Below are 16,137 nucleotides of genomic sequence, written 5' to 3'. Positions count from 1 at the left end.
TTTTTTAAAATTATAACATAAAAATAATAATATAGATTTATGTATTTGATTATTTTCTATCTCCTCCAACTACAATATAAACTCCATAAATCAGCTCTCTTTTGGTTACTCCTATATCCTTAGTGCCTAAAGCAGTGTCTGGCACACAGTAGGTATGCAACAAATATATAGTGAAAGAATGAATACTTTGAATATATTCTTATATAAATTTTAAACACATTTTGATTACTTCCCTAAAATGAATCACCTGAAGAGGATACATCAGGTCACTGTTTACTATTATTATTATTGTAATTATTGCTTACTTATTTATACATTTTCTCAAAACTACTAGTGTTTTTAATAAAAGGCAATGCTGTTAGGTTGTACTGTGATCCAAGGAAAGAACATGGAATGTGACATTAGACACTTCTTTTAAATAATGGCTCTGCTCAGGTGCTAGTACACAATTCTGAGTAGGTCCCTAACCCTCTGAGATTCCTCTTGCTTCTCTTTCAAAGAAAAACAGCCCTGGCATACAGGACTGTGAAGATTAAAGTAAGTAACAAAAGTGCTTTGTCAAATTTTTAAAGTGTTACATGGAGCACAAAAGATTATAAAAGGACCTGCATTATTAGGTATTTTAAAACCATACCATTTAAAAAATAGAACTAAATTAAGCAATGAAAATATTGTCCATATTTTGCATGATTTTTTGCTTTCTCCTACTTGTACATGTTAGACTAGAACACTAGTTCTCAAACTTTAGGTGAGTCAGAAACACTGGGAGGCTTGTTAAAACAGACTGCTGGGCACTGCCCCAGAGTTTCTGATTCAGTAGGTCTGGGTTGAGGCCTCAAAATTTCATTTCTAATAAGTTCCCAGGAGATGTTAAAATTACTAATCTGAAGAACTGGATTTTGAGAACCACTGGGCTAAAGGAACAGCTTTCTAATCACAGAAATTTTATCGAATCTGCGCTAAGACAAAAAAAATTCATTCATTCACTATTCATTCAACAAATACTTAGTAAGGGCCTACTGTTCCAGGGGCTTAGGATATAGTCTCCAAATAAAAACAAAGATCCTTGCTCTTGTGACTTTTATGTTAGAAAAGTGGGGGGACACAGGTAATCAACAATAAAATCAATAAGTAAATTACATAGTTTGTTAGAAGGTATAAGAGCTATAAAAACAGAGAAAAAGGAAAGCAAGCCAGGAGGATTGGAAGCGCAGTCAGGATGGGAGTGCGTATGCAATTTTAAATAGAACAGTCATAGTAGACCTTACTGAGGTGACATTTGAGCAAAGCCTTAAAGCTGGTGAGAGAGTTAGCTATATGGTTACCTGAAAGAAGGGTGTTCCAGGCAGAAGGAACAGCCAGTATGCTGGAGTGGAGTGAGACAGTTAAAGCAGCAGGAGACAAAATAGAAAACAGGGAGGCTGACCATTTAGGGCCTTGGCTTTTACTTTGATCAAAAGAAGAAATCCTCTGTAGAATTTTGAGTAGAGAAGTGACATGATGTGACTTAGATTTTAGAGATCATTCTGGGTGGTAATAGGCTAGTTGTGGGACCAGAAGTAGAAACAGAGACCAATTAGGAAGCAATTGCAGTTACTCATGAAAAAGATGAAAGGGGCTGAGGGCAGGGTGGTGAGAAGTGGTGGGATACAGGATGACAAAGGTGGAGCCAATACGATTTCTTACTGGACTGGATGTGGGGTATAGAAGTAAACAAGGAATCAAATATCACTAGACTAAAGCCCAAATGTTTTTGAGCTGAGCTACCAGAATGGAGTTGTCAGCAAGAACTGGGCCAGTCTGATATTAAGAGGTCAGGGAAGAGAGAAGGAACCATCAGGGGAGACTGTCAAGGATTAATCCGTTGAAACAAGTGAAGAGATCAACTATGTCAGATGCTTCTGACAGGTCAAACAAGACCAGGTGTAAGAACTGATCATTGGATTAAGCAATTCGTCAGTCATTGGAGACCTTGACATTAGTGGTTTTTCAGTAGTGTAACAGAAAGGGTCAAAAACTAGGGTAAGTTGAAGAGAAAATGGGAGAAATGAAAATTGGAGACATGATGATAAGCAATTCTAATAAAGCATTTTGCTCTGAAAGGAGAGAAACAGAGTGTTAGCAGGTAAGGGAAGTGGGGTCAAAATAAGGTTTTTATTAAGTTGAGAATGCTTATATGATATAGGACTGAAAAAAATATTACTCAGTCACCTTTTTGAGATGCTCAATCAGATAAGGATAAAAAGAGTAAGAAGGGATAAAAAAAGGGGCAAGTGTACTTTGTTATTATGCTCTATCATATAGTCAACACTAGTCTATCAATATGTGCCTATTGAAATATAGTTTAAAAATCTTAGGTGTTTTCACAAGTAATTAAAGGATACTCTTTCAAAGTGAGCTATTAAGTCTCTGATGTGTGCTTAACAAAAATTTTAACTTGTAAAAGAGAGATTTCAAATGCACAATGACCTTAATGTTAACACAGCAATAAGTATAGCCACATTCTAGAATCATTATCCATATTAAACGATCCTGAAAACGGCCCAAGTAATGAGACCCAGGTAAGAGGAGACCTAAAACAAATTAGAAAAAAAAGTAAGTAATTGTTCAAGCTTGTTTTATTTTGCCATGTGAATCTTTAAAAAATCGATAAAACACTTGGAACTAATTCATAACTCTTTCTACCCTCTTTTTATGTCAAAAATACAAACAACTATCCACTGCGTATCAGGAGAAATTAAGCTTTTTACAGGAACAGTTGGAAGAGAAAAATATAGGTGATAATTAATAAGAATTTAAGAATATATTTTCCATAAAAACAACAAATGAGAATCCCTTACATAAAATTCTAAATAAATGCTAAATAGATTAGGAAAACAAATATATTTTGGACATTTTTATATACATGCCTATAAAAATGATTTGTGCTGTTAAAAACTTACATAAAATGCTACCTACCAGAATATAATACAAATACTCTTAAAACTTAGTTTTTCTCTTAACATTATGTCTCTGAGGTATTTTATTGACTACAAAGCTCATTCACTGTAACTGCAATGAGAATTCATTGTATGAATGTAGCTAAATTTAAATATTCATTTCACTGTTAATAAACACTTCACGTTTTCCAATTTTTCACTATTATAAATAATGCTGTATAAATTACTTTGTACAAATCTGTTTGTACTGCTATCCAATAAAAGGTCTGCTTACAAAGTTGGCCCTTGGCTGGAAACTTGTATTTCACTACCCTAACTGATAGTCTCTCTTTGGGCCTAAACTGTTTGTGCAAAGAATACAGTTTATACTGAACACTTGCTTTCCTTTTGGGAGGCTGGAATTTTGGCAGGTAGTAGGCAGAGGGGCCTACATGACCAGCGCTCAATATAAGGTTTAGGTACTGAGTTTCAAATACGCTTCCCCAGTAGTCAACATATCACACATACTGTCACAACAAGTTGCTGGGAAATTAAACACATTCTGTGTAACCCCATTGGGAGAGGATGCCTGGAAGCTTTCATCCAGTATTCTCACCCCATGTGATTTTCCTTTGCTGTATTTGTTTTGCATCCTTTTGCTATATTAAATCTTAGCTATGAGCACAACTGTATGCTGAGTCCTGTGTGTCCTAGAAAATCATCAAACCTGGAACCCCCAAAACACACGTGCAAGAGTTTCTCTAGAATTGGAATCACTGGACCATAAAATCTAAAACTGGAATCCTTAGGTCATGAGATATGTACATCATTACTACAGACTATTAAATTTACTCTTCAAGGTAGCTGTATGAATTTACACATTCCCTTCCAGCAAAGTTTGAGAGTTCTTATTTCCACTCCCTAGCGAACACTTGTTAATATCAGACTTTTTTTTACATTTTGCCAATCAGATGTGTGTGAAATGTTACCTCACTGTTGTTTGTTTGCTTTTTCTCCAGGAGATACTTAAAACACACTTACTGGATGAATATAATTGATTTGATAATAAGGTATAAGGTATTTATTATTTCAGATGTGAGTTTAACCTCACAGGTATTTTAAAAAGGGGCATTGCACTAAATAATAAAAATTAATTGGAACTGGATAAAAGTATTAAAAGTGTAGAATATTTCCTATAAGAAAGGAAAATGACTCTTCATGAAAAATTTGTATTACAAAAAGGTTTTACTAAATTATCTCACTTAATAGATAATTTTAAAAACTCAACAACCCAAGTAAACATTAAAATTCCAATTTTAAATTGCTATTCTCTGCCAGTGGAGTCAGTGTGCTAGAAAGTCACTGGCCATATCTAAACCAAATATGGGGCTAAAGTCTGTACCCTCTCTAAAGCCAACCTTGAGAAATATAAAATAGTTGAACTTACATAGTGTATGATGAAATTAGAAGTTATCACAAAATTATGATTATAATGTTACTCCATTCTCATCAAAAATCTTGCTAATATTCATACAGCACTTCATTTTGGAAGGCTATGGATCATGGACCAAAGCTTTATGTTACCTTGCCTCTAGCCTTGTCAGATTGCTGAAGTTGGTAGATAGTAACTAGTAAGACACAAGCACACTTCTTTAAGTTCTTCAATTTGATATATAATACTGGTTTTCACTCTATGGGCTTAAGCTGTTACTTCTACCTGACATGAACTCATCATAAATTCATGAAAATTTTGGAAAATACAGTGTTTTCATGCTTCATGGTGGCACTATAACCTGATTTGAGTCAAGAAAATGTTTCTTAAAAATTGTCAAAATTAAGGTGTTAATGAAATTATCACTCAGTATTTTTATGACTTTATTTACCTCAAAACAAGATATACTTCTTCATATTTAGTCTGTCTGCTTGCACATCAAAGTATCAGAATCTGTATAATAGTTAGATCAAAGCACTGTTTTTCTGTGTGTTCATTTTCCTATACTTCAAATATATTAGTGAGGATGTCGTAAGCACAACTCATTCACTTACCTAAACTCCCAGCTGCCATTGCAGACTGCAGCGCAGTGGTTAAACCCGGGACCATCTGGCAATAGTACACTGTATCTGCACACACACAGGCTGTGGTGCCCACCACTCCTGGCCAACTCTGAACAGGTCGAGGAAACCCCACCAAGAACAAAGGAAGGGTAAAGAGGGGGAGTAAGGGAGAAGAGAGTAATGTAGAAAAAACTATGAAGATCAACACAAATGGAGAGAAGACAATGTTGAGTACACCCAAAGCGGTGGTTGATTTTCTACGTTTTTTCTCTGTCCACGATGCCACAAGCACAGTCACAGCAAACTGCAATTTAGCAATGAACTGAATCAGACGATCACGCATGATACCAACCTGGAGAGACATAAAAATGGCTTTTTTATTCTTAGATACTTTTCATGAGTTTTCAAGATCATATAAGAAAAACAATATAATTTTATATCATTGCCCCAAGATTTTTGAGTAAATTGCCCTTATGTGAGATTCTCGGTTATAATTTTCTCGATCCCCACAATTAGCAAATGAAACTATATTTTAAAAAGTTTAGGCTCTCTTAAAAAAAAAGTAGTACTAAAGAGAAATGACAGAGTGCTATGTCTATCTTATGGTTAATTAAGCTCTGTGTTACATGCTGGTTAAGTCATAAGAACTAGAAGTAGTGAATACTTCACAGATTAAGAAATCTTAATCTTAATTATACATCATGCCATAACACAAATCTCAACTGACTGAAATCATTCTAAATATACAATCATGAAAAGTATGTTCTTCAATCAAAACTGAATTAGGTCAACAACAGAATGAAATGTGGAAATTAAAAGACATATTCCTAAATAACCAACAGGTCAAAGAAGAAATTACAAGATAAATAAGAAAACATTTTCAGATGAATGAAACACAAATCAAAACTTGTGACACAGCACAAACAATCCTCAGAGGGAAATTTATAGTTACAACTGTATATATTAAAAGAATGGAAGTATCTTAAACCAGTAACCTAATCTTCCATCTTAGGAAACTAGAGAACAAAGAGCAACTAAATCTCAAGCAAGCAGAGGTAAAGAAATAATAAAGTTAGAGTAGAAACTAATAAAATAGAGGATAGAAAAATAATAGATAAAATCAATGAAACCAAAAGAATTTTTTTTTTTTTGATGAGGAGATCAACAAAACTGACAAACCTTTAGCCAGACTGACCAAGAAAAACTCATAGAAGATGTAAATTACTAAAATCAGGAATGAAACAGATAACATTACCAGCAACCTTACAGAAAAAAACATAAAGAATTATAAGAGAATATTATGAAAAACCGTATGACAAAAAACTAGGTCACTTAGATGAAACTGACAACTTCTAAGAAAAAGACATAAATTACCAAAACTGATTTAAGAAGAAACAGAAAATCTGAATACACATATAACAAGTAGAGAAACTGAATTAGTAATTTAAAAGCTTCCCAAAGAGAAAAGCTGATAGCTTTAATACTACAAAATACTACACAGTACAAAATATATTGATACATACTGAATACTATAAACATTTAACAATTATTAATATAGTCAAACAATCTTAAAAAAAACAATAAAGTCATAAGATTCACACTTCCCAATTTTAAAACTACTACAAAGCTAGTATTGTAATCAAGACAGTGTTGTACTGGCATAAGGACAGATATATAGATGAAGGGAAAAGAGAATGAGTGTCCAGAAATAAACCCTTATATTTGTTGCTTGACTTTGACAAGGTGCCAAGAAAAGTCACTGAGGGAAAAATAGCTTGTTGAATAAATGATACTGAAACCACTGTACATCCATATACAAAAGAATGGATTTGGAAATTGACCTTATAACATACACAAAAATTAATTCCAAGTAGATCACAGAATCAAATGTAAGAACTAGAAGACATAGTAAATCTTTATGATCTTAAAAGCAGTGTTTATTAGATATGACACCAAAAAATACAAGCAACAAAAGAAATAAACAGAACTTCATAAAAATTAAAACTTTTTTGCTTCAAAGGACATTATCAAGTAAGCTAAAGAAAACCTACAGAATGGGAGAAAATTTTTCCTGATCATTTATCTGTCAAGGAACTTATGCATAATATATGAAGAAGTCTTATTAAACTTAACAATAAAAAGACAAATAACCCAGGTAAAAATGGGCAAAGAATTTGAATAGACATTTCCTTCAAAAACATACATAGATGGTCAATAAATATACATAAAGATGAACCATTAGCATTCAGAGAAATGTACTATCAAAATCACAAAAAGAGAGTTCACATTCATGAAAATTCTATAATGAAAAAGTAAGACAACTGTTGGTGTCTTTTGCCGAATGCAAAAGACAACATACTAGATAATTTTGATCATGTGAAATGTCCAGAACTGGCAAGTCCTTGGAGACAGAAAGTAGTTTAATAGTTGCTGGAGCTGGAGTAGTAGAATGGATGGAGAGTGGAATGGAAATGACTATTAATGTGTATGAGGTTTCTTTCTGGGATGTTGAAAATGATCTAAAATTAGATTGTGGTGATGACTACAAAGTTCTGAAATATATACCACAGAACTTCAGACTTTAAGTGAATGATTTTATGGTATATGAAATACATCTCATTAAAGATGTTAAAAAAACATATTCACCAGTAAGAGTTTGATTCCTGTATCCAGGCTTCTGCTCCACCATATGTCTGTATTGGAGATCAGCAAGTGCACTGCTGATACAATGACTGTCTCCAATAAAGCATTTTCTGTATTTTGCCATACCTGCAGTACACAAATTAACCACTTTACTAGGCAGAATTTGATAATTTAAGTAAGCTGCTAAACAAAATCATAATTTGGGAACAGGAACATACTATTAAGTGCATATTAGTATTACCATTCTAAAAGCTCTCGTGAATCCAATGGAGACAGATACAGAGTGAAGCCTTTGTAAGGAACTGTCCAATGAAAGAAATGCCATCATAGCAAAAGGTGACACTAAGACAAAAAGAGACAGATTTAATGAAGGCAAAATAATCTTTTACCATATTTAATTTTGGCCTGTATTTTTATGAGCATATTCAAGCAATTAATTAAAAAAGAACAATAAGCAAACAAATCAAAACATAAAAGAATATCTATATGCAATATAACATTATACAAATACAGGAATTCTGTAATATTTTTGTATACCTCCTAGACATAATATAAGTTTATTATGTTTTATCTGCCTACCTAGATTTATTAAAATCCGTCTGACAACACCAATCTTCATAAGCTTTGTCTGCTTCTCTAGGAATAAAGTCACAGTTTGCACATCCTTTGGATAGAAAGGGTTCCGGAAAATTCCAAAGATATAGACACTTTGAATTTCTTTAAGTATCCACAGTATTATAAATAATATCATCAAAGTATAGCCAACAACAGCCTGAGGACTGTTTCTGGCAATCTGTGAGAATTTGTATCCAGCAAAGTGATGCAACAAACCAGTTTCTAAGAGGGCCAAGACTAATACAATGCTGTAGAAAACGTATTCCCTCCAAGTAAACCGGATTTCTGAACCATTGGATAAAGCGTTAGATTTGGTTCCAACTCTGCGTCTGGTCACACTGTGTTTGAAGACAAGAACCATCTCACTTAGGTTAAGACTCAGTAAGAACCCAAGTCCAGTCATGAAAAGAACCACACCAACAGTGCTGGGAATGAAATAAGATGCTACAGCTGTTCCAGCAGAAATGATGAACATTATTAACAACCTGCAGAGGGGGAAAAAAAAAGATCTGCTTGAAAAGAAAAAAAAATGTTCCTTGAGAATAAATTACACTATCACTTTAATACTGAAAATAATTACCGTAAGTGAGTTGACATAGATGAGCCTCCAAGGCCGAACTCTAAAACCTGCTCCATTGCCCATAAGAAAAGTGCATCAGGTGGGGGTAGGGTCCCGAGTGCCCAAAAAAAGGGTAAAAATATAAACAAGATGTGTAAAATCTGATTCATCTGTTCTATAGCTGGTATATTTACCATAAACCTACAATAAAAAGAAAGTATTTAAATCATACAGAACAATAGAAGATCTTTTCAGGAAAAACAAAATATACACATTTTCCTCTACACCCCACCTCCACCCTGAAACAAGAAATACATTTACAAAAAGGTCCTAGTCCCAAACTGCAAAAGATCAACAAACACAAACTGTGATCACTGTCCTTCTCCTATACCAGCAGTAGTCAATTGTATACAAGAAAATATTATGTATTCAAATGTGAAAAGAAGGACTAAGTAATTAACTAAATAAAACTGAGTTTGCTGCTGCTGCTAAGTTGCTTCAGTCATGTCCGACTCTGTGCGACCCCATAGACGGCAGCCCACCAGGCTCCACCATCCCTGGGATTCTCCAGGCAAGAATACTGGAGTGGGTTGCCATTTCCTTCTCCAGTGCATGAACAGGAAAAGTGAAAGTGAAGTCGCTCAGTCATGTCTGACTCTTAGCGACCCCATGGACTACAGCCTACCAGGCTCCTCCGTCCATGGGATTTTCCAGGCAAGAGTACTGGAGTGGGGTGCCATTGCCTTCTCCGAAAACTGAGTTTAGGGATTTGTAAAACTAAACTAAGCCCATGGCAAAAATACCTCTCCCTTAAATGTTTAAACATGGCTCTAATTACATTGGCTACAATTCCACTAATGAGTCTTTAGAGTTTAAAATTTTTTAATTTAAAATTGCAGGCAACTCTAGAAAAGCCAAAGACTTCCTAGGGTTCATAAATTAGCACCTAGCAAAGAGAGAAAGCTCTTCTTTTCCTCCTACTCTCTCCTGTACTGTCTTGCTCCCAGGTCCTAGACTTTCGAGTCAGTACATTCAATATCAGAGGTCAGCAACCTGAGGTTATGAACACATCTCTGTGGTTTAGCCTGGGAACTTAACCAGCATATACTATTTCTATTTTGAATAAACAGTGGTACAGATTTGGGAACAGAAACTTGCACAGCACAATCTCATTAATGAGTAAAGTCTTCTATCTTAAGTGGAGAAACTGGTTTTTGGTACAGCACTTACCAGTTAAACATCATCAAATTGCTTCAAATAATTTGATAAAAACTTTAAAGGACAGAAGAATAAACATTATCTATATGTTGCTAAGTTTTTGGAATAAGGTTAACCAAACACCTTGCCTGGAAACCAACAATGCTGTAGTACTTACAGAGTTCCAAAGACAATTTTCAAAAGAGAAAACTAAATCTCAAAACTTCTAGCATAGTAATTGTACTTGAATATCTGAGCTGCTAGGAATCAAAGTCAAGCAGAAAGGCAACTTCAGTAATTATCCACTTTAGTGTAAATTAACAGCTCAGAAGCAAACGCATAGCAACTATGATTATAATAATGGTATAAATGTGCTTCCTCACACAGATACCAGGATGATGCAAGCTAATGTACTCTGCTTCATAATGTATGTCCTTCAAATTTTTATAAGCAGAGAGAATTAATGAACACAATTAATTAACAATGTGATGCTACATTAGAGGATAATACTTTTAAAATAAAATTCATTTCATTCTGAGAAGAAAACACCCCAGTAACAAAAAAGAAAATCAAACCACACACAATATGCTGTAGAAGGTCAAGGAAAACGTGTAGATTTGTACAGCTATTTTTGTTCTTTTTTTTTTAAATACAACAGTTCACTTGCTAACATATTCAAAGAAAAGATAATTTGTGTAAAAATAATGTATACTCAGGAAATATTTACCCAAGTTCTATTCCTGCTCCTCCAATCTGTTTTTGTCCTTAAAGTAAACAACAAGCAATAGTACAGAAAAGTATAAATATATCACAAATAAATAAGAACACATAATTGAAGTAACCAAACATTGTGATTACTTTCCTATGTGTATGATTCAGGATAATCAAACAGATGATTACTGTGGTTCTTTTATACAGAAAAATGTTTAAATCTTAAAGTTTCTGATAACGTAACAGGAATTTTCTAGAGAAAAAAAAAAAATCCAAGCCTGCAAGAAAAAAATCTGTTTTTCTAACAACCATAGAAATATTTCAAGTTCTGTACACTCACTCACAATCCACATACCTAGAAAAAGATGTTCTTAATACATAGTGAATAAGATGATATAAATATGCATCATTCAAACAGTTCCTGAGTCTATGAATTAAGAATTGTAGGTTTAACATTTGTCTTTAATAAAAATGTATAGAAATAGTCATTTAAAAATTATTAATATACAACTATACTAGGTAGAATAAAGGATGAAGAAAGAGAAATTTACTACACTGTATGGATTATCTCTTAAACTTTAATATTCTCTGAAAGGAAATTAAGATACAACTTGACATATCTGACAACTCTCCAAATTTGAATACACATTTCATATAGTATTTATCTGCAGTTATCTCACCTATAGTGAGATAGTAACCCAATAATTTACATTCTGAAAATAATAATCTTATAAACTTAAATCTTTCAAAAAGGGTCAAATGTATAAATATACATTTAAGCTCGATTTTGTTAACTTCTCAAAATCAAGCATTTAACATAATATATTTTATAGTTAGAAATTCTAGTGGTACTAAGAAATCAATTATAACAGAATTTCCATAAATTCTTTCTTTACATATCTGATTAGCTGAATACCTACAAAGGTATTATAGTGTCCTCTGGTCCATAAATGTAGCACAATTAGAAAAGAATAAGAGCTAAGGAACATCAGGCATCTAAGAATCAGTCAGTTTCAGTACACAAACTGGCTACACATTTTTAAATGTCTTGTTTTCTTTTAGGCTACCATAACAAAGTAGGAAAAGATGGCTCAAACAATAGAAACTTATTTCTCACAGTTCTGGTACATAACAAAGTATCCTAAGGCAAGGTAGCTCAAACAAATAGAAATTTATTTCTCACAGTCTGAGATCAGAATACCATTATGATTCAGTTGTAATGAGAACTCTCTTTCTGGCTTGCAGGAAGCCAGTTTCTCACTGCATCCTCACATGGTGGAGAGAGACGAAAACTCTCTAGTGTCTCCACAGGGGCACCAATTCCACTGGGGACTAGGGCTACCCCAATGACCTAATTACCTCCCAAAGATCCTCACAAAATATCACTATACGGGGGGGTTAGGGCTTCAACATACGAGTTTTGAAGAGACATATACATTCAGTCCATAACATTCCACCCTAGTCTCCCAAATTCATGTTCTTCTTATCTGAAAAATACATTCATTCCTTCCCGACAGCCACAAAATTCTTAACTCATTCCAGCATCAACTCTAAAGTCCAAAGTTATATCTAAATATCATCTAAATCATATACAGGTAAGACTTGAGGTATGACTTATCCTGAGGCAAAATCCTTTCCATCTGTGAACCTATGAAACCATACAAGTCATGTGCTTCCAAAACCCAGTGGTAGGACAGGCAAAAGATGGATATTCCCACTCCAAAAGGGAGAAACAGGAAAGAAAGAAGGGTGTTAGGTCCCAAAGAAGTCCAACATCTGGCAAGGCACGTTTCATTAGATTTAAAGGTTGGAGAATAATCCTCCTTGGTTTCACACTCTGCTCTCCAGGTCCCCAGAGTGGCATGTGACCCAAAGAGCTCTAGGTGTGGGTCCTACACACCATAGCTCTACAGAGCAGTACCAGACCCAAGGCTTCCAGTAGAAACCTTCTAGTTTGCTGAAACCTGATAATCTCACAACCATTTTTGAGGTCATTTTTCTCTCTTCTTAAAGAAAACCACATGTTCACAGCCAAATAACTCTAATATCCCTGTCCTGTCAAATTTAAGAAGCTGAACAGCCTTCGTTCATTACATCTTTATCTCAAACTAGAAGTGTTTCTACTCATATAATCCCAGAAACTCATTAAATTCAACGAGTGACAGTCCGGCCACACCTTTGGTGTTCCCTTCAGAATATGCTTTCTCATTTTTTGCAATATGGATAGACTGACAGTTTCCTAAATCTTCAACCTCTGGTTCCATTTTGCTTAGCAATTCCTACTTCAATTCATCTCTCTCCTTTGTAGTTTACTATAAGCAGTCAGGAGAAATCAAGCTGTTCATTCAACACTTGGCTTAGAAAGCTCCTCGGCTATATGTCCTAATTTATTCCTCTCAAGTTCTACCTTCCACAAAACTTCAGAAGATGGTTCAGCTAAGTTCTTTACCACTTTATAAGTTCTTTGCAACTTTCTAACAAGGATTTCCCTTTCCTCTAGTTTCCAATAACCTGTTCTCACTGCTGTCTTAAGAGCTCACCAGAATTGCCTTTAACGTCCATATTCTAGCACTCACTTCAAAACTCTTCCAGCTTCTACCCATTATCCAGTTCCAAAGCTGCTTCTATTCTTTCAGGTATTTGTTATGGGAGTACCCCATCTTCTAAAAGAATCTTTGGTGGCTCAGATGGTAAAGAATCTGCCCACATTGTAGGAAACCTAGGTTCAATTCCTGGGTCAGAAAGGTCCCTGGAGAAGGAAATGACAATTCACTCCAGTATTCTTGCCTGGAGAATTCCACGGACAAAGGAGTCTGTCAGGCTATAGTCCATGAGATCACAAAGAGTCGGACATGACTGAGCAACTAACACTTTCACCCCAGCTTCTTGGTATCAAAATCCTAGCCAGCTCCTAAAGAAATACGATAGTCTGAGTGGTTTAAACAACTGAAATTTATTTCTCACAGATCTGAAAGTCTGAGATCAGAGTGCCACCATGATCAAAGTATGGTGAAAACTCGTTCTGGCTTGTAGGCAGCTGCCTTCTCCCTTTACCTTCATATGTTAAAGGGAGAAATCAGACTCTCTGGTGTCTCTTCCTATAAGGGTACTAATCCCATCCCACTAGGGCCCCACCCTTATTGTCCTAATCAGCTCCCAAAGACTCCATCTCCAAATACCACCACATTGGGGGTTAGGGATTTAACATATGAATGTGCTCAGTCACTCAGCTGTGTCCGACTCTTTGCAACCCCATGAACTGTAGCCCAAAAGGCTTCTCTGTCTATGGCATTTTCTAGACAAGAATACTGGAGTCAGTTGCCATCTCCTTCTCTAACATACGAATGGAGGGGCACAAACATTCAGTGGTGCCATAAGTGGTGCCCCTGCATTCCTACCGGTGAAAGAGAAAACTGGAAACTATAGAAAGAAATGTCAGATTTAGAAAAGGCAAGCAAAAGAGGTCAAATAATTGTATTTAAAATTACTATTTTCTCTTTTTCTTGCACAGTAAATTGATTTTAAAAAATCAATTATTTTCTATAGTTACTACAACAAAATTAAGTAAGTTATTCTATCCATCTTAAATCCACTCAATCTATGTATAACATTTATCAGTATCAATTTTAAATTTCTGTTTTCCCCTCACAGGAAAGTTCTGTCTCTTTTCACAGGTTGTAGCCAGGCAATGTTACAGATTCATGGCTCCTTATTTAAAGTAAAACACAGGAATGAAATTTTACTTATAAAGGATTTTCTTTTTAGTCTTCAATAAGATTTAATTACTGCTTTAGAATGAATGTTTAACAAAGACTAGTCCTATGAGATTATCAAAACAACTTATCACTCAATGGTTTGGTGACTTAATTCATAGATTCTTTTTTTTTTATACTAAGGAGATTGCTTAAAAATAAAGAAAGTTATAAAGTATTTGACAGTTTATTACCTGTGTGCAAGATCTACAGAAACGAAGAAAAAAATATAAACAGGTCTCATAAGAGGAGAGATTTCATAAGCATCCTGAGTTTGGAAAGTTGCAGACTCTGTAGGTGTGTTTACAATTAATGAATATTCTCCTATACACAGCGTCATCCATCCAAAGACAAAGAGTAAAACAGTGCCTCCTGCACTGCCATACAGCAGGGTTATTCTATTCGGGAGCAAATACCATGTTCCAAGACCACACAGTAATCCAGCAAGAACAGAATGAAAAACTGTGTTGACTGTATGTTTTTTGCCGGGAATTAGAAATTTGATGGTCTCAGCACCAGCACAACCTGTAAACTCATGCTCATCTTCCTCTGCTAAGATGTCTGTGGTCAGCATTCTCTCCACTGTTACCGATTTGTTTCTGGAGTATAAACTTGTGAACTGGATGACAAATGCAGTAAAAAGCATTAGTCCACCTGAAAGTGCTGCTGTGTAATAGTCTTCCAGGATGCCTAATTGATACAAAAGTGTTCCTATTCCACCTAAAACCCATGGCATCAAAAATAGGACAATCTGATTAACATATATGTAAGGAGGGGCACAATAGCCCAGTTTGAGTCGAGGGCCTCCAAGAACAGTCTGTGGAAAGCGCTTCAGGAAGAAGTCCTGTTTGTAATCGTTCAGCAGAGGCACATCTGGACTCATCCTTCTCATTCAGATTATTCTGAAAGTCACTTTCTTTTCTGTAACACAGTAGTCACTAAGAAAAAGAAAAAAATCACTATTTGAAAACGTCATACTTAAAACATGAGGGAGAAAAAAAATCCACATTTCCATTAGTTAGTTCCTTAGGGCAGGATTTGTATCTTCAGTTCTCTAGCTCCTTTCCATTGCCTGACACATACTTGGCACAAAACAAATAGTTGCTAAGTGCTTTTTAAGTGAACATGAAAAAAAAAACCACTATTAATTTACACAGAACTTAGATAAACTTAGAATTTCTTAAGAAACTCACATTGTCAGATTCTAAGGTCAAAGGAAAGTTCAAAAAGCCAATACTCTCAACTCAAATCTGCTAGTGGTTTAACCGATCATTTCCCTGAGTGTTTCTGTTGTTTGTTCTTTTAAACTTTTCTACTACAAGGGTGAGCAAAATTTTCCTATAAAGGGTCAAATAGCAAATATTTTAGGCTTTGTGGACCATATGGTCTCTGTTTCAGTGACTCAACCTGGCTGTTGTTGAGGAAAAGGAACCATAGATAATATATACATAAGTGGATGTTAGTAGTCATGTTTCAATATAACTTTACCATCTTTACCCAAACAGGCTGTGGGCCAGATGAGCCTGTGGGCCACAGTTTGCCAACCTCTGCTCTATAAAATAAGGATATTCTCTGTAATTCCCTTGAACGGAAATGGAAATAGAGGTGGAAAATAGACATACTAAGTGTTAGTAGTCACATCTCTTAACAATTATAGTAAATTTAGGTTTTCTGCTAATTTAAAAAG

General features: G+C 34.9%; 1 protein-coding gene across 23 annotated transcripts in view; it reads right to left on the bottom strand.

Moving 5' to 3' along the window:
* The window catches only part of PCNX4 (pecanex 4), an 84,318-nt gene that overhangs the window by 57,287 nt on the left and 10,894 nt on the right, over window positions 1-16,137 (bottom strand). For 18 of the 23 annotated variants that reach the window (XM_081509740.1, XM_081509733.1, XM_081509741.1 and 15 more), the window contains 7 exons: window positions 14,645-15,388; window positions 8,812-8,991; window positions 8,196-8,716; window positions 7,858-7,958; window positions 7,620-7,742; window positions 4,965-5,325; window positions 2,470-2,573 (listed from right to left, as the gene is read on the bottom strand). In XM_081509740.1, coding sequence (XP_081365866.1) covers window positions 2,470-2,573; window positions 4,965-5,325; window positions 7,620-7,742; window positions 7,858-7,958; window positions 8,196-8,716; window positions 8,812-8,991; window positions 14,645-15,342 — 2,088 coding nt within the window. In that variant the 5' untranslated portion in view covers window positions 15,343-15,388. The remainder of the gene's footprint in view (window positions 1-2,469; window positions 2,574-4,964; window positions 5,326-7,619; window positions 7,743-7,857; window positions 7,959-8,195; window positions 8,717-8,811; window positions 8,992-14,644; window positions 15,389-16,137) is intronic. The other 5 variants (XM_081509745.1, XM_081509743.1, XM_081509744.1 and 2 more) reach the window with 2 other exon arrangements.

This window comes from Giraffa tippelskirchi, chromosome 7 (assembly GCF_054371585.1).
Source record: "Giraffa tippelskirchi isolate mGirTip1 chromosome 7, T2T-mGirTip1v1.2.pri, whole genome shotgun sequence".
In the NCBI taxonomy this organism is placed as follows: Eukaryota; Metazoa; Chordata; class Mammalia; order Artiodactyla; family Giraffidae; genus Giraffa; species Giraffa tippelskirchi.
This window is presented reverse-complemented; position numbering and strand designations above follow the sequence as displayed.